Source organism: Augochlora pura, chromosome 7, assembly GCF_028453695.1.
Source record: "Augochlora pura isolate Apur16 chromosome 7, APUR_v2.2.1, whole genome shotgun sequence".
Lineage (NCBI taxonomy): Eukaryota > Metazoa > Arthropoda > Insecta > Hymenoptera > Halictidae > Augochlora > Augochlora pura.
Window position 1 is genome coordinate 29,619,152 of NC_135778.1, and position 23,350 is coordinate 29,642,501.

Genomic DNA, 23,350 nt, shown 5'->3' on the forward strand with positions numbered 1-23,350 from the left:
TAATGGTTGTACATAATTTGTAACGCTGCCGGTCATGTTACCAAACAAGCTACATGCGATTAAAATATTTACTTTGAATTTTATTTAATAAATACATTGATCAAATACAAATTGATTGCATCATTTGTTAGATAACAATGTAAAAAAATACTAAACGTTTGTATTAACTGAAGAGTCATTTTGTGCGATCTCTTTCAATACTCGCTGTAATCCCAGGCCAGCGAGATCCAGTGGCGTCTTTTTCTGTTTATTTTGTATATTCAAATTGGCGCCATTACGAACTAGCACTTTCGCTTCATCAACTCGATCTTCATCGCATGCTAAGTGCAATGCAGTATTGCCGTCAGCATCCTTGCTGTCTAAAAATAAATAAAAATTATTTAAAATATTCTGTTTAAGAGAAAGCATCTAATATAATGCGGGAAAATGCAAACCTATTTTTAAATCTTTGCCACACTCTAAAAGAAGTTTCACAATTTTAATGTTGCCTTTTGAGGCAGCTCTATGCAGTGGTGTTGCACCACGTTCATCAACGATATTCACGTCAGCATCTTTTTCTAATAATACTACACAAATCGCCTCCCAGTTCTTCGATGCAGCATATTGTAGTGCTGAATGACCTGTTTGTGTTCTTGCATTAATGTTCGCACCTTCTTTTAATAAAATGTTCACTACTTTTTCGTGGCCAGCCGATGCCGCAATAATTAAGGGCGTCATGTCTGTCTAAAAATGAGCAATTATTTTGCATGAAGCATTTCATAATTTTGGATAATACGCGGTAGATTCTTCTGAACAATTTCGTATCCATGGTTTAGGTTTTTATCTATCTTTTGGTGAAAGAATTCCGTTCCAAGTTCGTACAGCGCCAATTAGTGCAGTGAGAAAACGCTCAAACTGTTAACCAAATTATCGACGAATTTATAAAAATGATAGAAGAGTTTTTTGGTCGGTATTTGGCTAACAGTTTGAGCGTTTTCTCACTGATCAAATCGGCGCATTATAGACATCAGAAAGAGCTACATTATTCCTCCGAAAGAGGCACCACATTCGTTCACAAGTGCACAATGCAGGGACGTATGAAAACATTCATTGTGGTAAAACTAAACAACCAAAAAGTAAACCAAGCACTCTAAATTGTTTAGAAGACTCTGCTACATCGATTTCGCATAAAAAGACCCAAACGATAACTACACAAAATATAATTAATTAACATAATTGTTATCAGAATTTCAAAGAACAATTTAATTATGCTTTATAATGTTATCGTCTGCATTTTCATGTGGTACCATTACAATAAATTCTCCTAAAAAATTCTATACCCTTCTTTTACTTATTGACGCCTCAAATTTGTCGTACATGTATTTTAACAAAATTGAGGATACTCACATCGTCAGTGGAATCAACTGGTACATCAAGTGACAATAAATATTCAACCAGATCATAATGACCACCAAGAGCTGCCCAATGAATTAAGGTACGCCCTGTCTAAAAAACAAAATTAATTATGACGGACACCATAACCTAAAAACAAATTGAGTACGTACAATGTCCTTCTCAGATTTTAACTTCTCATTTTCGTTGAGAAGACGTTTGATATCTGCTGTTCTGCCACAATAGGCCATTTCATGGATCGATTTATCAGTCATTTTCTTTGTTGTTAACAGAAATATTTGTTACAATTTATAGCGAATTATAAACGCTTGCTTTGAATATATGAGATTGCCTTTTGTACTTGTTTCATGTAGGAACATACGAATAATCTTGCGAGAATGTTTGCTATCTAGAAAGTAATTTACCACAGGAGAAAAAATAATAAATTTTACTTAAATATTAATAGCGTACCGTACTGAACTCAACGTAATAAAATACTGGTTTCGATCCAGTCATTTATAAGTATATTATTATACTTTTACGATTAAGCAATGCTTTTAAGATATCTGTCATACCATTACACGATTTGAAAATTGCGCGCTTTTCAAAATTCATATTTCTGCCACGTGGTTACAAAACGTTGATGTCAACGCCAATCTAGGTTAACGCCATAGTTTAAGTATGACATCAAACCATTGACCAAAGTGCTTGTTTATCATAAGTTTATGAATTGTTAACCAACGGAACTCCATTTTGATCTACACGTAATTGTATTATTAGTACCTAAATAATTGTATGTACATTCAAAAATGGCTAAGCATCATCCAGATTTGATCTTCTGCAGGAAACAACCGGGTGTCGGTGAGTTTTAAGGTTATGTCTGTACAGTTTAGCAATGCATATGTGTTATTTGAATTTCTTGATTTCAGCTATTGGACGATTATGTGAGAAATGCGACGGTAAATGCGTGATATGCGATTCATACGTGCGACCATGCACTCTTGTCAGAATTTGCGACGAATGTAATTATGGCTCTTACCAGGGTCGATGCGTTATTTGTGGTGGACCTGGCGTCTCAGATGCATATTATTGTAAAGAGTGCACAATTCAAGAAAAAGATGTGAGTTATAATTTCTTTTATAAGTATAGACAATGTTGATATATTGTTGAAAATACTTAGGCTCTTTTGTTTTTAAAAGATATTGCATTACCAACTGCCGGTAAGGCTGTAGCGAATATTGCGGCGCGGGAATTTCAACAGAGTTCGAATGATCGAGATTTATGCTAGTGATAAAATGATTTTTTTTTTAAATGCATTGTGATGCTAAGAAGTGATTTGTTTCCAGAGAGACGGTTGTCCGAAGATCGTGAATCTTGGAAGTTCGAAGACGGATCTATTCTACGAAAGAAAAAAATATGGATTCAAAAGAAGATAAAAGCCGGTATTTTGCTATTTGTACATTAAAATTTTTTTATGAATTTTGAATAAATCGTTTTCTCCGTAAGCGAGTTCTTCTAATTCAATTGTGTAACTAAGCAAGTAAATTTTGATTGGAAAGTCCTCTAAACGCGCATCTAGTGATTTCATTATAGTTTTTAATAAAAATAATGTTACTGGACCGTTCCTATAAACAAAAGTTAAGGATTCGAGCTTTTATCTTTCTTATGTAATTGCGTGCACTGGTACATAGCTGTAGTAAACAATCGCCATACTTAAAATTAAGGTTCTTTAAAGTTTCAGATCTTTTTGATTGAAAGACTGATTAATGTTTCATTAATCAATTTGAATATTAACAGTAAAGTTAACAGTGATATCATCTTTATTTCACACCACCTACCCATTATCTTCCATTCCCCCATTAATGGACTCTATGTACAATTACTGTGTACTATGGTGTAAGCCGAAGATACATGTTCCTTAAAGTCTCCATCTAATGTTAAGAAGCGATAATAGGAGAAAATATTCAGATATTTTGGAGCACCGTTATAAAAACCCTTAGATCTACAATAGTGTGCGTTGTATAAGTTAATATTAAATGGGATACGAACATGCAACAAAGAATGAAATAAACACATCAGTCAATAGAAAGTTGAACAATTGTGCAATACAATTTTCTTTATGCTGCAAAATTTATTTGTTCCTTGTTGCATGCTGTCTAGACTCATTAATCGCTATGCTGGGGGGAAAAATACAATATTTGAAATATTTCGAGCGATACAATTACAAAAACAGAACCAAAAGGATTTAGTTACCTTTTTACATTCCCCCAAAAATATTTCCGTCGTGGTTTTTATTTGTTATAAACTCTATCGGTCTTGAAAATAATCATTTGCTTACCTAAAAACATTCTTTACACTGTCGAAACTAGTCTCGTTTGCTAAGTTCTCCGTACGTACAAAAGAAGCGATCATAAATGAATCTTCTCTATGTACACTAAGGCCAATAAAGGAACAGTTTAAACTACGAGTCGCTTTTGCGACAGATATGTTTCTTTCGTTTAAATTTACGCGATGAAAAATTACTTTATATGTAGAGTTCATTATTTTAAAACGTCCGAAAGAAAAACCTTAAGTAATTATTTTCTTGATTTTTACAGGTGTCCACGTAGCCTTACCAGATCCTGATAGTCTACAGAATCATAATTTATTCCAAGAAAGACAGTAAGTTGCGTATATTTCTCTGATCATTATTTGTTCGAATTAATTTTGTTAACGAAGTCTAACGTATTTTGTCTGTTTTTCAGGACACAGGTTGTTGTAGCCAATTTTATTTAGGCCACTGCCATTGCGTTGTCATTTGAACTTCCAGCAATCAGAGGAAAAATTTTTCTAATTAAATTAAAAAGAAATCATGACCTAAATGAAATATTGTTGTCATATTGAATCGAAACATATTATTGGTAAGTATTGCGTGAACATTTCGCGTTTATTTTCATAAGATGATTGAGAAATCAATATTGTTAAAGTGAATACTTTCAATAAAAATTAACAAGCACGATTGTAAACTTGTTTCTTGATTTATTTCGTCTGTACAGGTTTTGAACCGGCTTGAAAGTGTTTTCAGAAGCGATCAGATATTCTTATCGCTAGCCGTCGATGAGGAAATCATGTAAAAATCTGCTAATGACAATCGTTTTGGCCGGATTTATACTTCCTATCCAATGGATTCGAATAGAATTATTATATCAATAAAATATGAACTCTTCGAATATTCCTATGTCCAGACTGAATTATTTCGTGTTTCGACAATCTCTGAATCACTATAGTACGTAGCCTTAACATTACACGATAATAACATCAGTCTAACGGTATTTAACAGCTATTTTTATCATACAAGCGAAGAAGTTTGTTCATTTAAGACTTCGTTCTCGAGAAAAGCAATTGGAAAATATGTTTGAAATTATTTGCGAGTTCATAATAATTCAATAATAAATGTTTATAATTGATTTTCTCGGGAACTTCTTGTGCGAGAACTTTTATGTGGATAAATTTTATTCTACGATTTCGGTTTTTTATGCAAAATCTCTACCTTTTTATTCGAATGACGCTTAATAAAAATTGTTTGCTATTTTAAAAGTAGAAAGGTTCTTTTATTTTGTTAAATTTCGAGATAGAAGTATTCTTTCACTCCAAAGTACATATCTTCTTATTTTTCAAATACTTTCTTACCAAGGGAAGGAATCTGTATTACCGGTAGAGATTTTGTTTTCTTAGAATTTGAGTGTTCAAAACAATTAAAGAGTGATTAAGGACGTAGAAATTCGTTCTAATTACAAATTGGAACATTTTTTAAAGTTTTCTTTCCTAACCGACGTTTGGAATTAAATATTTTTTTTATTCATTCTTTTTATTGACCATTATCATCATTCATACCGAATTCCGTAATTTGAACTTTGTTTTTAAACACAGTAAAAGAAGATCAATCAATTTTGGATCTTTTCTGACACAGAAAGGTATTTCAGAAAAATAATTTCATACCGAATCGTAAACGTAACGTGGTTCCAATCATTAATATTATGGTTTAACAATTAATCTGTGCTGTCGTTTCACTTCTGGCCACCAACTATAACCATCTATACCTAAACATGGATTTATGTTTCATTATTCGAAGCATATTATTTATAGTAATCATTTCCGCTTATGTTTCAGAACCCTCGATAGAGATTACGAATTATTCTGCGATCGTGATTCCAGTTTTAATATTACAAATTACAATACCACATTCATGCTCGTAATTCACCACGAAACAACCAAATTTGGAAGGTATACCATGTAGAACTACCGAAGGAATTCTGAACTCGAACGAAACCTTTATCAAGAAATTCCGAACCCGAAATGAATCTCTGAAGAAAGAAAATTCTGAACTCGACTGCAGCTCGGATCCCACGAAAAATATTTTATTCGATACAATCGTTGATCGTGAAGCTCACGTTCACTGTCTTAAGCTACACAAACTGTGCGTATTTGAACCTTCGCCCTCGACCGGAAGGTCGTACCCTAAAAATGGAGTGACAGTGAGTTATGCTACAAGATGCTTGAGGTGCCCGGAACACGTTCGAATAAGTCGACGGTAAAATCGACAACATTTTTTGCAGCACGTTCCCTTATTCTTTTCGCTCTATTATATTTAGAAATATCATTGTAATAACATGTAGAAACTACGTCTATAGTACGTATAACAAAAGAACGTTCGGTATGAGCCATAATTGACTCGGTATTTTATGTCCTTCATTGTTGTCGTATGGGATGATACTAATTATCTATTTTGTTCTTTCAATTTTGTCTGCGAATATACCCTTTCTTTTAAAATAGAGAGACTAGCAAGACGTTTGTAATCTGCAGGAACTCGCTTAGGTGTTGCAATCTATTTATAGTCTTTCCCCCCTGTCGGGGTGGCGAAGACTCTCGAAATACGATCAGAAGGGAAAACGCGAAAACGCTTCGCGTATCTTTCATCGCGCGGAGCACGCCTCTTCGATTTCCAATGACTGTGCTGTTTCCTTGCCAATTGGCCTCAAAAGTCTTCAATTGGATAGATGAAATTTTCTCTCGCTTGTTCGCGATTCACTTCGCCAGGTATACGACACACCCTGTATACAATCGGTATATCTCGTCGTGAATTCGGTGAAAGACTTCTCGAAATCGGTTTCGAAATTTTTTGATCACTTTACAGCTACTTAACTGCTCGAGGATATGTGCATATACATGATGCTGTGTCGGAGCGCTTCACTTAGACGTATCATTAATTAACTATATTCCCCGGGTACACAACGATCTCGACTGTGACAAGGCCGCTCACGAGAATTATCGACACCGGAAGTTTACGCTACCCACCCGAAACCAAGCGACGAAGTAATTAAGCGGTTCATCCTAAACCCCTCGCCCATCTGTCTCGTACAAAAAACGTTTTATGATACATTTATTTTTGTTTTGTCCCCCTTAATATCTCGACGATTCTGAACACAATAAAGTTCTCGGAACGAAATTGAGCTTTTTGGTCTCTCGGTAGATGACAATGTCGAAAAACGGTCGAAAATTTTCAATGGTCATCAGCCTCCGACGATGATTCTCTGCAAAGAAATTCGCTCCCTTGTCTTTTCGAATGATCTTTGTTTTTTTATCCTTCGCCTACATAGTGCAGAGGCTAAGCCGACGAAAATAATACCCCACGTCTGCGACTAATTCCACTGTTTCCCGTGCGATACCCGTGCACTACGATTCGCTCGTAATAGTGGGCGTCTCAGCTGAACACCGGGCCCCTTTATCGTCACACGTGGCAGCTTCCCATGATCACGAGAAGTTGTTGCACATGGGACAATAAACAAAGCCTGCCGTTCAGGCGACTTCAATGATCTGAGACAGTCTATAATTATATCTAAGGACCGTGGACTCCAGGAGTCCGTGTGACAAGAGGTTGCGGCGTCCCATACGAAGGGTCCGGGGACGATAATGAACGAAAGGCAGCGGATTTAATCGATAATTAGGTCCCTTTATCTCTGCTGTGTACGCGTTCACTGGTGGTTTACCCCCCGACCGGATTTTCCACTAGAAACTCCCGAAACAATCGGACGCTGTCTTCTTTCCACGTGTGTCCGACGAAAGAGCGATCGTTTCCCAACGATGCTCGCCCTTCGCGAAATATACGACTTGCGTCAAGCTAAAGGCAGCGGTGCAATCGTTTAAGTATGAAAACTGCTGCTCGTGCATGGCGGCGGCGACGGCGGCGGCGGCGGCTGAAGTAGTCCCTAAGAAACGATGCTGACAGGCGCCGGCCCCTTTTTAAACCAGACTGTGTTCACGAGAGTCGTAACGATGCGTGTAGAGGATGGATGAGCTAGTCCCTGGCGACGTCGACGATGACGGTGTGTTCGAGCACGGCGGCGATGACGGATGGGCCTTCCTCGAGGCCGACAACACCTAGGTGTTGTGACCCTGCTTGCGGATCTTGCTCTCCAGAGCGGAGGTCGATCGGCCGACCAGATCCTCCAGTTCGTCCGGCGTCAACACGGTGAAATCTCTGTAAGGACAAATATTTCTATTGACCTGTTCCATAGCTTTTTAAGAGAGGATCACGATTCCCAAAACTGTTTGTTTCTATCATTTCTAGTTTTCGATATAACCGACTCCGAAGAAAAAACCTTTGGTTCGGGTCTCACCTGTGCTGCGCCAACAGCATGTCTATACTGGTCACACTACGCTGGTGGGTCTCGTCCTTGTGACCGGATTTCTGTCTCTTGATGCACAAGGCTCTAATTGTCGCTAGGAATACACCTACCGACAGTAGAATGCAGCCTGCTACGATTAGGGACGTGGAATTTTGCGCTGCCTCTGCACCTGGTGCCAGCTGCACCAGACCTACTACTAAGACCACGGCGCCTAGGAGAAGGGAGCCAACCACCACGTGCAATGCGTTTACCTGTAAAACGGTTAATATTAATTTTATATCACCTAAGCGCGGCAAGTTCCTCTATTGACCATTTTCCATTTTACAGAATGGAAGGTCGATGCGTCCTCTTTGCGATAAGCTCAGCAACCTTGATAGTGAAAGCATCATGGCTTACCTTGCCACAGAAGTAGTACTCTGGTGGTTCTTTGTCCAGCAACGCCAGCACGGCCTCGCTCTCCGTTAGTGGACTGCCAGGCTGACTACTCGTTACCCTGGATCCCTTTTCTTGGTAATAGGTTTTGTGGAAGACTTTCACCGAGGGCACTGGCAACGCGGTGATCATGCTAAAAAATCGACAACATATTTTTACTTAGTTTCTCAATCGTGATATATACTTTCCAGGGAGAAATTACAGACCTGTACAGCGCGCACTGTTTCGCCAATCGATATTGGGACTCACGAAACGCCAAAGCAGTTGCAAGTGGAACGTTTAAAGAAAAGCAATGCAGCAACAAATATACTCGATAAAATGGATCAATGGCTTCGGTGTTATTTAGCAACGATGCTAATGTTGAATGGTTAGCGATGGTTGTAGCGATACCAATGATATTAACGACGGTATTGTGGGGGTTGGAAATACTGGTGCTGGTGGCCTAGATTCACTGTCGGGGGCCGATGGCCGTTGCACCTCGGTTATCGAACAGCCGAGTTTGCACGGAGTACAGCAACATTGGTAGAAAATTATAGTTGAGTTGCTTTTCACCTCCTGTGCGATTTTTCTTACCAAGAGCCGCGTGAAATTCGTACAACGACGCGGAGAATGTGGACGTTACCTTTGTTCAAATTGCGTCGAATTAGTAAGCTCAATTTTAGAAGACGATGGTAGCAGAAAGACGAATACAGAACTATCCTAAAAGATGGGGCTAGTTAAATGCAGTACAAATGCAAAATAAAAAGATTGCATCATACTTGCAGACCATCGTCGCATCGTTGTATACAGTATCCTTAAAATTGATAATCAGACTGAGAAATTGTTTAAACCGCATCGAATGGTTTCAGGGACGCTGGGTCTGTTTCACCTACCCGCGCAGCGGCCAGCCGAAACGACCCCCGAAAATCGGCAACCGCCACAGCACCGGTGCACGCCTATGTGAGAACGCATTGGCGTCTCGATTTCAACGGCAGAGCCTCGTACAAACTTGCAACGAGTAGGTTACGTGCACTGCAAAGGGGTAACCTTTATCGCTCGGAAAGGCGTAAACTAGGACAGTGGCCTGATTCCTAGTGTCATGGCTGCGACTGCATGTGCACCGGGGAGAGAGGAACGGCTATAGATACGCGAAAGTGCAACCAGTACGGCTTTCCCGACGTTGGACGTCTGCCAACCGCCCGCCGGAATTCTCGCCAGCCAGAAAACAACCAAAGAAACAACCGTTCGATCACTATGGCCTGCGTTATGCGAAAATAGTCGACTCGCCTGCTCCCTATACCTCGCGATTCCACCCAGCGTGCATGTTTATGTAACTTCTCCCTTACTATTCCAAAAAAGTTCACTGAACCTGTTTAACAGAAGCTACTAGAGATTACGAATAATTATTAGCTGGGCTCAGATGTTAATTAAATGTTGTTTGTAAATGGTTAAACGGCAATTAATAATCGATTTTAAGAACTGGGGACTTGAAATTGTAAAGAATGTGTATGTAATGTCGTTATGTATGGTATGGTTACTCTTAGGGTTTACGCTAGCACGGTTTCTTGATGATAATTGATAAGCTGGTGTCGAGGGTCAACGGCCCTAATTTTTTTTTTCATTTCGCCGACCGCGTGATCGAAAAAACAATAATAGTCCCGGTGTATGCGATAAAAGAAAATGGCTTGGCAAGTATTTATGTTAATATGTGACTTTGCATGCTACATGCGACTCAGTTTCATGGAGGGTGGCACGACACCAAGGTGGTTCACCCTGCGACGGAACATACCATTGTACAGGAGTGCTCCTTGCGCACAGGGGAAATATTGCCATAGCGGGAAACACTGTTAACAACATTCTCTTTCAACAAACATTTTATAATGCTTAATTTTAGTTTCGATTCTCAACAAAATGTACAATTTTGTCACAATTTGAATGACTACCAACTGCAAAGACGAGCACTTTTCATCTTTTTCAAGTTTCAATCTTCTAAATTAAGTTTGGAAGTTCCCTTAATATTATTTTTGCATTTTGTGCGAGGCGAGTGTTTTAAGTTTAATTTCGGAAAAAGTTGATGGCTTTCCAAAGGCATGGGACTGTTTCGCAAATAATAAAGTATTCAGCTCGACTTCTGTCAACTTCGAATCACGGAGACCTAATTATCGATCGTGGCCAAAGGCCGGAATCCTCATAAACGTAGACCTCGTTTGATTTATGGATCTATCCTCGACGAGAAATTCCTCGTACGTTGACTCAAGGGTATCGGTCCTGCTAAATGCAGTCGCGACTTTGTCTGGCTCTGTCCCAAAAACATGTCCACCTTCCATGAACCAGCTATCGAGGTCAGTGCACCCCTTTGCTTTCCCTGTTTGCCCTACAATCCTAACATACTTCCATACCCATAAACAAAATTACACCTAAAGTGAGAATCTTATAATGGCACTTCAATTAAAATTATTACAACTCATTAAATAAATCTTTCGACAGTACTACGTGTATGATAGAAATTTTACAACACCTTGATACTCTTCCTAATTTTCAGTTTAATTGTTTTTAATCTTATCAATCCTAATACAGCTAATCTCAATTAATTTCCAAAACTTTACAGTATTGTTTTATGGATGAAATTCATTTGTCCACCCCTCGTTACCATATTCGTTTAATTTCAATTTTCTTTGTTGTAATTTTATCACCGTATTAATTTCAAAAGTGAAATTATTTAAATAACTGACAAATTTTTACACTTGGTACTGCTTACTGTAATTTTGTAAAATGAAATTTCTTCGTTTTGCGTTGTAAATCTTAAAAGGCCTCGAGTTATCGATGGGACAACGTTGCAAAGTTTATTTAAAAAGAGGGATAAACATGTTTGTCGGGTCAAGCACGCCATTGGACGCGCCGAGCACCACTTTCATCCCTCGTTATAGTTAAACAAACATTATATTGTTTTCCACGGAACGAAGAGACTCGAGCATAATTTATTGACAACGATATTTTTCCCGTGAATGCAACAACAAATAGAAACAGGTCTAGAAACGATTCGTTAACATTTCGGGGATCGATAAATGGGTCACTTTAGGTCGTTGAGTGGCTCGAGTACTCACGATGACTGTTAACATCTGTACTGTAAAGGACAAGACAAAATTCTAATAAAATCGACCTAGTTCCTACGATCACATAATTTCCACAACGATTTATGCAATAGCTCCCATAAGAATTGACCCAACGAAATAAATCAATTTTCCAAATAAAACAATTAAATCCTTCTTCGCTCGACATTTAATTAAATAAAATAGCACAATAACGATCGCCAAAAGTAATCTGCAACCATGATCACCGTAGCTAAGTTTGCTGCAAGAGAATCACTTTTTACATAGCGCACCCTCTCATCCCATGAAATGTTGCCCAACCTGTGTCATTACTATTATTATTATTAACTACGCATTAACTTTGTTGCCAGGAAGCCATCCCGCTGGACAAAATCGCAGATTAATTAAGACAATATTGAGAAATCGAGAGGAGTTCGCGAGAGAGAGAGAGAGAGAATAGCTTCAGGCTGACTTACTTTGCTGTGAGGGTTGGCGGAAAGCCTCCGTGGAACCGGGATAGTATGCACCACGAGAACGAACTGAGGGGTTAATTTTGGAAAATCGGTTTTCACGAGAACATCGAGCTGTACCGACGAAAGGTGTTCCGCACGGTGAGATCGCTTCGACGGGGTGGTGGTTCCGCGAGCACTGAGCCTCCGGAGGTCCCTATCCTGATCGATAAACCACCCCTTCAGCCACCCACTCGGTTCTGCGTAAAGGTACGATCACACCGACGCCACACGTGGATCTCGTACGTGGGTGGCATTCGGGGAAGAATCCCGGCTGTCGACTTCATTCTTCGTCGCACATTCGAGAACTAATCGGAAACGAAATTGTAGAAAACTGTATCCGAGTTCGCCAGAAAAGGGAAAGCCGCCCTCAATGTCCACACTCCTGAATCACACCCCTCGCAATGATCTGTTAGAAAATTGTTGAGAAAAGAAACAGAAAAATTTGGGAAATTTCTACCTGTTACAACTTTGTGACAACTCCAACGTGACCCTTGGTACGTGGTTCTTGGGAATAAAAAAAAATAGATGAATGCCGTTTAAATTTACGTCGCCGATCGCTTCCCACGTGTAACGCGTGTAAACAGCGTTTTGAATTTTCTGTGTGCGCGCAGCTCGATGATCGAGCAACACAAGCCGAAAGGTCACACTTTCAAGTCTCGCCCAATATGTTAATCTGTACCTTTGCCTCTCGTAAAATAACGCTCCTACTCCGTCGCTCGAGGGAGATTCAATGTTTCGTCTGTATTGTTATTAATAAATGCCCCTCCTGTTTTTATAATAACGTTGCTGAACAGTGCCTCGTAAAATCGTTACAACTGCAAGAACAATATCTTCATTAAAGAATCTGAAGAAAGGTTAAAAGACAATCTTTAAAGAATAACAAGTTCTCCTATAATACACGCGAGAACACCTGTGATGGTATTTTAGTAGCAATAAAATAAGCCACGTTTTTACTTAGAATTTACAAAAGAGGAAGAATTGATCTGGCAGGGCTTCAGCTATATACAAAATTTCGCATTGTTTTAGTTGTCTAGTACTACGATGACAAATAATTGCAATTTTCTGTCAGAACACCGAGAATCTCTTTAAGATTGGATGATACAGAAACGTTTTGTTGTTCATTGGGAATTGTTGCTAATAAAGATCACAATGTGGATACAATGATTGTGAAGATGCTTGATATCACAGAGAAGCGAAACGTAGGGTTTACATTGCTGCGAGTGCTCAGACGAATTATTTTTAGATGGCTTTGCGTATAGGTGTTATGGTATTGATAAAATATCGATGAAACCTTCTCCGCAAGGTTGGCGGTCCTCAGTGGAGATTAACGAGACCTGCTCAACGATAGTAATTAATTTCATAATTAATCTTGAGCCGTAACGCGCAATAGTTTTTCTGCTATAACGTTTCATTATTTTAGCCGTTATTGCGCTTGATCTACGTTACTTTCAGATTCATAGAACGAAAGTTTCTGAAGGTATTAATTAGACATTTTCTTTCCGATGTACTATAAAGTGTTTGTTAATTTGCGCATAATTAATAATATTAACAAAACTTCGAATTTAATCAGTTACAACATTCCAAGAGTCGTATTCTCGTAAATAGTATTAGTTTACAATTAGATAATCTAAGCATATTTATGTACTAAAAGATATTGAAGAGAATACGGTGTTGGAGGAAAATCATTAAGTAGAAAATGGAAATTAAACGGGTAAATTCTCCGTAAAATAATGGGTACATATATACACTCTAAAATCGATTCAAGATTGAGTCACTCTTCCCCGAGTTAGTTACCAGTACTTATTGATTTCTCGACACTATCTCGAATTACTTTTCAATTCTATCATTAGAAAACCTAAAAGAGATCTCTAGCAACTTATCTATAATAATTTTCTAAGTATTCTTTTGATTATTAACTACTTTTAAACGATTTTTAGTTTTATATTCCAATGTTTGGTTTTCGAGCAAATGATTCGTGCAGATTCTCCTATAAACAGCAATGTGAAGTCTGGCACAAATTTTTTTTGTTACTTTCAACGTCCGAATAGCGCCAATCCATACAGTGGCAAAACGTTCAAACTGTTGGACAACGTAACCAACGGAGAAAAGCAGTTGATAACTTAAGCAGAATCTAATCATGGAACTAATCGATGAACGATTTTACCATCACTTAAAAAGTTGAACAGCCTTGTTATTGATTATCGATAATTCAGTTAACAATTCAATTGTTTACTTGATTCGTCTATCATGTTGCATATAGTTTATGCGCACGCAGTCACACATACTGTACTTGCGTTGTGATAAATCGTGATTTAGCTAATGTGAAACGGTGTAAACAAGCGGTCACGACATTGAAAAGTCAGTTTAAAATCAAAGGTAAAATAATAATGTATCTCCTATAAATTACTTAATCTAATTTTACCGAGGCATTATATTCACTTTGTATTTTATCCGGATAAATTATAATACATCGAATTAAGTCATTGTTTCTCTACTGTCGGCATTTGTTTTGTTTACTTTTTGAAAATGTTCGTTTGAACAAATTGACGCGCGATCAATTGATCTTATTAATCCAAATACTAAAATTGTATTCATATTTTCGTTATATCAATTTAAGAAATATATTTCCTAACAATTCTGGAAATATCTGAAAATAAATTATCTGCTTTCATCCATGATTTTACATAATTTATTTTTTTAGGAGCATGAAAGTGATGAATCTTATATATTTATTGATTATAAGAGATAATTATATTAAATTAATCTGTGCAATAAGTTATACAGTATAGTCAGAAAATTAATAAAGTTTGTGTACTGAGGAATATAAAATATGTCATTGGTGTCAAAATCAAAAGGGTGCCTTTTTTTGGCTTCATCGCTCTGTGATGGCTTGGAAGACAATAATATAATGTAAGGAACTTTTCTTGGTCTTATATTTCACACCAGTCTTGTATTTACACTCTCTATTTTATTTTATTATTTTTTGTAATAGGCAAGTAACAACTTTACTCCTAAATAAAGATGCAAACCCTAATACATTGATTCCTTCGTACGGTGTAACACCGTTTCACTTGGTAATAGGTAATGATTCAGAAGCCTTTGCAGAGGAGGTAACTAAGTTATTCTTACGTCATGGAGGAAACCCAAATGTTAAGTAAGTAATTATATCATTATTTCAATAAAAGTAATAATCTGTTTTCACATACCTAAATGTTGACCTTCACAGATCCATGGACGGACTTACTCCAGTTCATGTGGCAGCAGCATGGGGTAGAGTCACGGTACTAGAAATGCTTCTGGCAAATGGTGGTGATGCTCTTTGTCTAGACTATGAAGGGCGCAGTCCATTTCACTATGCATTCGACGGGAAATATTATGGAGCCATTACAGTACTCGGCAAATATTGTGAAAACATCACCAAAGAATTCAAACCAACAAAACATAAAATAACATTTAGTACGTTGACCAACAAAACAAAATAATATTCGCTTTATTTATATTTTTGTTTTTTATGTAACAGATAAACTTCTTGTTAATAATGGAGACGTGGTGGCAGAGTACGCTGCAGCGTTAAACACTGGCATGGAAGAATTTCAAACAAATGGAAAAAACCGATTCCCTGACGTCAAGAATAAATACTTTTACTTCAGTGACAACCAGTCAGATACCAAAGACGCAGAATACAGACTTCGCGAGGAAATGGACAAAGAGAAATGCTTACTCAATCAAATAATTAATCAATTATCGAGTTCGTTAAATTCAAACTCTAAAGAAGTGAAGATTAATAATGAGCACAAACGTGTTGAGGACAGTCAATGCGATACTAGTCCAGTGTCCGCATTGAACGTAGATGATGACTTAATGTACAATGCGAAAGATAAATTTTCATTGAAAACTAAGACAAAAAAACGATGTATTACTCCACGGTATAAGCGTAGAGTTTTTGCACAAAATAATAATAGTAAAATCCCATTGACTCCTCTGCAGGATCCGAACGATTCCATCATAAGCAAATCGCCTAATTTTCTAGTGGGAAACGCGATCGAAAGAGAACAAAGATTCATAACGCCTAAACTACTAAATAGAGAATCGAAATTCCGAACGTACACTCCTTGCATGACGAAAGCTGGATCGTATAGATCAGACGAATTTAATTTAGGAAAAATGATAGCGAGATCTACTCCAAGAAGAAAACGATTTCATAGGCAATATTCATCATGCAGGAAATTTAAGAAGAATGATATACTGAATTCGTCGGAGAGTACGAGCCCCGACTCTTCAACGAATTCCTTATCTCCGGATGAAAATCGTCATTCCAGATTACCTTATAAATTGAACAAAAATATTAGTAAAAATCTAGCAGTAAGATTATATGACGACGATGTGCCAAAAAGTCCAAATTGTAATGAGAAATATAAACTGAAAGGATTAGGTAGTGAATTAAGCGATTTAGAAAATTTGAATATTAACGACGAACCAGATCGTTTGGGGAGAAAAACAGATAGCATGAATGTAAACGAAAGCTTCCATGGAAAGTATTTAAAAGAAATAAGAAGTAATGACACTTTAAGCAGCTATGGGGAAAATTATAATGTACTCTCATCTAGGTAAATTAATGAATTCGTTGATACTGTGCTTGTTGAAGTTACTATTAATATGTTCAAGTATTAATAAAGTGATTATTTCCAGTTTTAAGACACATTCGTTTATCAGTGTGCAAGAAGAATATAAATATGAAGATCCGGATGAAGGTATAGCTTTTCTGGAGCGCAGAATTTACACGATACCGCCATGGTAAGTTATTAGAACTGCATTGAGTCCGTTTCTACCATTAAGATGTTAATAGTTGTTACTAATTTAATTTGATTTCAGTAAACCTAAAGAAGATTTCGCTACACCTAACACATCATGTAAGATTCATAAAATTTATTTAATCCTAATTATATACAGTGCGTTTCATTCAGTAATATTTACTAAATATATCTTTAGGGCCTGAATCATTAAACTTATCAGCAAATGTATTCATATCAAACGAAGAGCTACGAAAGAAGTTAATTAATTTAGGTGATAATCCAGGACCAATAACTAGTACAACAAAACAATTATACTTAAAAAGACTAATTAATTTAGAAAAGTCAGAATCAAACCCATTGTACGATAACACTGTTGCTCCCTGGAACTGTTCCAACATAGATGACTGTAATTTTGAAATCAAATCTTCTTTGATGTATGGTGATTGGGTAAATAATCTAGGACGGTATAAGATTATTGAGAAGACTATTTTTAAAGAGTTTTGTTACGTGGATCCTACTAGGAAGTGGAGGGAAGGAATAAACAAGACTTGCTTCAATTATTTGCTTTTGGATCCACGAGTAACAAAGGATTTGCCGTGTCGCGTTGAAACTCTGACAAAGTCCGCAGTTTGGACCACATTTCTATCTGCCATATTCTATGTAGGCAAAGGTACACGTAATAGACCTTACTCTCATCTTAAGGACGCTTTTGAAGCATGGATATCAACAGAGAGCACTGAGAATGCAAAGATCCAACATATCCTAAACATTTGGAATGCTGGCTATGGGGTTGTTTGTCTCCACATATTCCAAAATGTTATTCCTGTGGAAGCTTACACTCGAGAAGCTGCTATGATTGATGCTTTGGGAATAAAGGAATTGAAAAACTCTAAAAACGGAGACTATTACGGAATAGCGGCGACTTGGAACATAAAAGAAAAATGTAACTTTGGAAGATATTTACTCCACCAGGCAATGCAGATATTTTTATACGAAGGAGAGAGACAAATACTTCCTCACAATTTGTAAAACACAAGTATGCATAGGAAAAGCGTTGGAGTTTGTGTAATTATGAAACTATTGATGTATATTCCTGTTTATGTGCATATGAAGTTTTAGCTGTGCTAATAACAATATTTAAGTGCAATATTAAAGAAAGGAATAAATAAAGTTCGAGCTATCTTTTTAAAACAGTGTTTACTTAATGATTTTATGACTATGAAGTTTTAATAAAATGTATTAATTTGATACTTTTATAAGTATGGCCTCTCTGGTTCTGCTTTTCTCACTCTCCTGGACTTTTTGCCTCTTGGATACCACCTGTGTTTTGTTGTATACGCTATTTTTGCAAGTTCTTCGATAACTTCTTCTCTACGTTTATGGTGGAAAACATCTGCTATTTCCTTTCCACCAACACATAATACAGAGTTTGATACAGGTTGTGTCTCTTCTGGTAGAGGCAGTGAACATTCATATGGAAATTCTTGTTCCGGATGCCAACAGACAATCATTTCTTTATTTAGTGGCACAATGAGATCAATAGGTAATTTTCCAGAACTTGAATATCGCTTGGAGGTGAAGTTTAGGGCGCGTGCAAAACAAAGTGCTCTATTCATCTGTTTGAAAATGACAATAATTATTAAATTTTTATATTAAATATTAGGACATTCGAACAATATTTTAAAAATATGACATGGCAATTAATAATGGAATTTTCAAAATTACATTGTAACTACAATTTCACAAATATAACCTTAAAAAGTTTTAAAAATTGTTCTTTCCTTTAATATGTAATCGGTTTATACCTTAACTACGTTTCCAATTATTGTATGTTGGTTACGAAGACAATACTACAAATAAGTTCAGCAAATGAATTTGTAATATCCAATTTACTGAAAATAATGATTACGGATGGTTATAGGTTAATACAAGTGTAATTTCGGTGCTTATGTTTTGATACACTTTTAATATCGATACGAACTAACTTGCAAACGCATGCGTACTAGAAATTGATTTTAAAAATTTTGGGGTCACGTGTCACGTCACGACATGATAGGTTCCCACAGGAGTTTCACATCTATAAAAAAACTTCTACATATATGTTATGTACGTATGTTGTGTATGTATATGAACAAATACGCATGCGTTATTAACAATGAAATGTACATATAATACACCTGATAATACCGGTCGCCGGCACAAGTGACAGGTATTCAGACATGCACGTCAATGTAGAGAAGTGTTCTGTTTTGTCAATTGTTTACTGTTAATAGTTAATGAACACTTCCTAGTCTTCCCAGTAAGAAATCATTCTCTAATTATACGTGCTTAAAATAGCCGACGTTTTATCGTACTTACAAAACTTTATCTCAATTACGACAAATTTGGAGTGTTAAAGAAATTTTCCAAATGCTCTGTTAAATATTATAAGACAATTTATTCAATTTAAACTCATGTAAATGAATCTGTTTTGTTTAATCGACCATGAGCTCTGAATCTGTGATTAAATGAATTGTAACACCAACATCATGTTAAATTACTTGATAGTAACCAATCAGTTAAATTTATACACTCCCCTTCTGTCTAGCTTGCTTGACACATTAGGGACACAGATTCTTTTAAAAATTTCTACACTATTTCCTGATAAGTATTACAATAATTTCTTGTTATAAATATCGTAAATATGTAATTAGTTTGCAGGAATGTAAAGTGAACATCAATTGTGGAAAATGGCACAAGTGCAGAGGATGTTGCATCCATGGAACCTTTTCCTTCTTATTTTAATTCAGTTTTTGATACAATTCTTCACATCCATTTATCTTTATACTTATGTGGCTCGTGTGGAGACTGATATCAATAATATACGAACTCAGGAGATTTTAGATCCACAGAAACTGATGCGTCGAAAACGAAATAGTGCGTTGCCTGTAACAGAGGATAACAAAGTTTCGGACACATCTAGAGTATATATTTTCATTATACTTTATGACAGATTATATATTGCTGTCACTTTAGCACTTATTTCTATCGATTATTGCATTTTAATCATGTGTTCCAGATGTGGGAAGAAAAGGACATATTAAAAGAGAATAAAAAAGTCACTTCTCCTCCCATGGCAGTGTCTGGCCTGGCGTCTTCTCCAATCACTCCCATGGGACATGATTGGGTGTGGCTAAATGCAGACACTCGTGTCCAGGTTTAGTTCTCGATAAGTACATTGCCAAAATTTCTGAGAAACAATCTTAATAATAGCTTTATATGTTATAGGTTGATGCCATTGAGAATTTTTGTCGATCTTCAATGAAATACTGTCCACCAGGACTACCAGGAGCACCAGGAAGCCCAGGAGCACCTGGTGTGCCAGGTCTTCCAGGAATGCAAGGAATGACTGGTCCAAAGGGACCACCTGGCCTAACTGGTCCTCCAGGGCCTCGTGGAATGAAAGGTGATGTAGGACCACCAGGTTTCGATGGTAGAGATGGAGTTCCAGGTGAACCTGGTCTTGATGGGATTCCTGGACGCAGTGGTTTAGACGGAATTCCAGGAATAAATGGTAAACCAGGGCTGAACGGATCTCCTGGGCGACCTGGTCGAAATGGCACAGATGGTATGCATTGCGCATGCAGCAGCTTTCTGATTTTATTCTTCCTTGTTACTTGAGAAGTAAAGAAGATTTCGATTTTCTGATTTCAGGAAGGCCAGGTCAAATAGGACCACAGGGACCACCTGGACAGCGTGGTAACTTAATCTTATTTCCCTCATTCTAATTGCGCATGGGTGAAAAAAAAGATACGTTGTTGATATGAACAACTTTAGGCGATATGGGTCCACCTGGTAGATCAGGAATGCCAGGTCAAGATGGCAAGCCAGGGATATTAGCCTGGAAGGTGAACATGAATGACTATAATCTGAACGATCTGTTAATTCCTCCTTCGATTTTAGGTAAGTAATTTTACTAGAAACATCTAGAAATTGTATCTCTATTCAACATTGTTTATTAAACTTTTCAGATGATAGAATGTTACCAGCATCCATGAACTCTACAAGACTGATATCGGTTAATGAAGGGACCAACACACGATTAAAATGTGCAGCTAGCGGAAAGCCTGAACCTGTTATCCAATGGTTTAGAACCGACGGTAGTGTTATACCCGTAGGATATTGGCACGGTAATACGAAATATGACAATCAAAGACATTTAAAATATTTTCTAAAGTACATTATTATCCTGTGTTGATCTATTTATTCACACTTGTTAAAATTATTGTATAGTGCCTTCCATTATTGGACACACCTTTAACATCAGCGTAGTGAACAGAGAACACATGGGAGAGTACACCTGTGTAGCTGACAATGGAATTCCTCCTCGTGCAGTGAAGAGATTTAAACTTGAAGTCAAGTGTAAGGATCACGAACCTATGCCGATCCGATTTTTGATTATTAATGTAACATTTAATTGATTTTTCAGTTCCGCCATTCATTCGAATACGAAACCAAATAATCCACGCACGAAGTCAAAGCACAGCGACTCTAGAATGCGAAGTCGAAGCATACCCGGAACCCAGTTTTTACTGGGAACGTGACGATGGTCGTCGCCTAAAACCGTCAGACAAATATAGAATAGAGGTTTATGATAAAAAAGATATTTATAAGGTAATGCAAGTAATATTATAATGTATAACAATAAAAGTATACAGTAAATAATATTATAATGATTTTTCAGCACAAAATGCGATTGAAAATTACTAGAATAACTTTGGCGGATCATGGTACCTACCACTGCGTTGCCAAGAACGATATTGATACTACCAAGGGCTCGTTCATAGTCAATGGTCAGACATTTATTATAAAACATATTATTCAAATAGGAGCTTAATTAAATTTTAATTTATTTTAGATGATATAAAGAATATAGACAAATTGAAGACCGGAAAGCATGTTATCTATGGGGATCCAGCACCACGTCATGTTGATTTAGAGGAACTCTGTGCATCGCGCGAGACGTGTGCGGCTTGCCCAGTTTTAAGATGCACTTTCACAGATGTTGCAGAATATTTGAACGTTCAGCCACTTAGGAGCGTCAACTATACAGGACTTCCTCAACGATTGGCAGGTTAATTAAACTAGAGAATACATAAAGGCTGCTTTCTTAAGTGTTCTAAAATTTAATAATTTAATTACCTGTTAACATATTCATAGATGGGGTAATAGAAGCTTTAGGTAAGCCAGTTCTGAAAGGCACAATGGATGATCATTATGGAAGTTGGATGCATGATGCATCTTCGAGATTGGATGGCTTCTCGGACAAACTTTGGGTTACTAGAAAGAATGATACCTCTTTCATTTTTGAGTACAAGTCGAAAGATCATTTTAAAAATGGAAGTTCGAATCCCATTCCATTGCCCTATCCGTTTCAGGTATGTTAAAATATATTTAAACATTTATTTTACAAGACATTTCATCATTTAAAATGATTTATTATTTATTTTTAGGGAAATGGACATATAGTGTACAATAGATCATTCTTCTATAATCCCATAAATCGGTCTTCCATTTTCCGTTATAAACTTCACTCAATATCTGATCATATATGCGATAAAGAAATCCCACGATGTGAACTTCACCTTCCAGGATTGTTAGTGAATACGAGAAACTATCTCTACACACCTAATCATAATTTTAATTACGTTGACTTTAATGTTGACGAAAATGGTAATTATTACCTTGTAGAATGATCAAAACCAGAAGATAAATAGTACACCAGTTATTTTTTAACAGGCTTATGGATAATATATGGATTACCATCGAATAACACAGTTGTGGTAAAAATGGATGCAAATACTATGAATATTCAATACGCCTGGAACATTAGTATTGATAACCATAAATTTGGAGAAATGTTCATTGCTGGAGGAGTACTTTATGCCGTTCATAGTGTCACCGAAGAAACCATGAAAATAAGGTAAAAACGAACTCCTGAGTTATTAGAACCATATATTTAACAACGTTTTCTTTTTCAGATTAGCTTTTGATCTTTATAAAAATGTTACTATGCCCGTTCATTTATCGTTTACGAATCCTTATCATAAAACTACAGCCGTTAGTTACAATCACAAAACAAAGGTAAACTATTTTAATTAAAAATAGTAAATGAAAATATGCTGAGGTTTCGTTTGTCTTCATTTTCAGGAACTTTACACTTGGAATAAAGGAAATCAGCTGGCCTACCCTATAAAATATCAAGGTTTCGCGAATGTAACTGCGAAAGAAGAACTGAGGAACATAGAAACTGGCATTTGAAATTCCAGCCGAACTGATATTAAACGGTTTACAAAGTATATGTATATACACTTCGAATTTTCATTATGTATGTACAAAAGAGAGACAATAAGAGCAAACATCTTTTGGCCTCTTTCAATATGCTTTAACTTCATTTTATCCCTAATGCATTGAAGATAACATTAAGCACTGAGTTATCAGCATTGAGTTCCATCATTATAAGTGAATAA

The 23,350-nt window shown here is 36.8% G+C and overlaps 6 protein-coding genes across 8 annotated transcripts; 3 read left to right on the top strand and 3 right to left on the bottom strand.

Moving 5' to 3' along the window:
- Positions 1-59: 59 nt before the first annotated feature.
- LOC144473187 (uncharacterized) lies at positions 60-1,751 on the bottom strand. Its single transcript, XM_078186833.1, has 4 exons — positions 1,545-1,751; positions 1,387-1,485; positions 435-723; positions 60-359 (listed from the first exon to the last, which is right to left on the bottom strand). The coding sequence occupies exons 1-4, from the start codon at positions 1,644-1,646 to the stop codon at positions 151-153; spliced, it is 699 nt and encodes a 232-aa protein (XP_078042959.1). The 5' UTR covers positions 1,647-1,751; the 3' UTR covers positions 60-150.
- Positions 1,752-2,023: 272 nt separating this feature from the next.
- Phf5a (PHD finger protein 5a) lies at positions 2,024-4,256 on the top strand. The gene is made up of 5 exons (XM_078186837.1): positions 2,024-2,232; positions 2,301-2,491; positions 2,718-2,813; positions 3,969-4,032; positions 4,116-4,256. The coding sequence occupies exons 1-3, from the start codon at positions 2,181-2,183 to the stop codon at positions 2,805-2,807; spliced, it is 333 nt and encodes a 110-aa protein (XP_078042963.1). The 5' UTR covers positions 2,024-2,180; the 3' UTR covers positions 2,808-2,813; positions 3,969-4,032; positions 4,116-4,256.
- Positions 4,257-6,091: 1,835 nt separating this feature from the next.
- Positions 6,092-15,512, bottom strand: LOC144473188 (uncharacterized). Of its 2 annotated transcripts, none has more exons than XM_078186835.1 (4): positions 15,255-15,512; positions 8,433-8,601; positions 8,028-8,287; positions 6,092-7,888 (listed from the first exon to the last, which is right to left on the bottom strand). In XM_078186835.1, exons 2-4 carry the CDS (start codon positions 8,598-8,600, stop codon positions 7,789-7,791), a joined length of 528 nt encoding a protein of 175 aa, XP_078042961.1. In that variant the 5' UTR covers position 8,601; positions 15,255-15,512; the 3' UTR covers positions 6,092-7,788. The 2 variants fall into 2 exon arrangements, with proteins under 2 accessions (XP_078042961.1, XP_078042960.1); XM_078186834.1 differs by lacking the exon at positions 15,255-15,512 and adding an exon at positions 12,013-12,174.
- LOC144473186 (uncharacterized) lies at positions 14,327-17,874 on the top strand. Its single transcript, XM_078186832.1, has 8 exons — positions 14,327-14,424; positions 14,750-14,958; positions 15,041-15,202; positions 15,275-15,504; positions 15,569-16,655; positions 16,738-16,842; positions 16,921-16,958; positions 17,038-17,874. Exons 2-8 carry the CDS (start codon positions 14,879-14,881, stop codon positions 17,868-17,870), a joined length of 2,535 nt encoding a protein of 844 aa, XP_078042958.1. The 5' UTR covers positions 14,327-14,424; positions 14,750-14,878; the 3' UTR covers positions 17,871-17,874.
- Positions 17,875-17,983: 109 nt separating this feature from the next.
- Positions 17,984-18,840, bottom strand: Mrpl42 (mitochondrial ribosomal protein L42). Its single transcript, XM_078186836.1, has 2 exons — positions 18,647-18,840; positions 17,984-18,457 (listed from the first exon to the last, which is right to left on the bottom strand). The coding sequence occupies exon 2, from the start codon at positions 18,455-18,457 to the stop codon at positions 18,095-18,097; it is 363 nt and encodes a 120-aa protein (XP_078042962.1). The 5' UTR covers positions 18,647-18,840; the 3' UTR covers positions 17,984-18,094.
- A 102-nt stretch (positions 18,841-18,942) lies between these two features.
- LOC144472222 (uncharacterized) lies at positions 18,943-23,259 on the top strand. Of its 2 annotated transcripts, none has more exons than XM_078185130.1 (16): positions 18,943-19,050; positions 19,535-19,804; positions 19,900-20,037; positions 20,109-20,448; positions 20,535-20,579; positions 20,658-20,783; positions 20,852-21,010; positions 21,114-21,242; positions 21,310-21,494; positions 21,565-21,673; positions 21,739-21,954; positions 22,041-22,258; positions 22,334-22,553; positions 22,620-22,803; positions 22,862-22,964; positions 23,031-23,259. In XM_078185130.1, exons 2-16 carry the CDS (start codon positions 19,571-19,573, stop codon positions 23,139-23,141), a joined length of 2,517 nt encoding a protein of 838 aa, XP_078041256.1. In that variant the 5' UTR covers positions 18,943-19,050; positions 19,535-19,570; the 3' UTR covers positions 23,142-23,259. The 2 variants fall into 2 exon arrangements, with proteins under 2 accessions (XP_078041256.1, XP_078041255.1); XM_078185129.1 differs by having other exon boundaries at positions 19,018-19,140.
- The last annotated feature ends 91 nt before the right edge of the window (positions 23,260-23,350 follow it).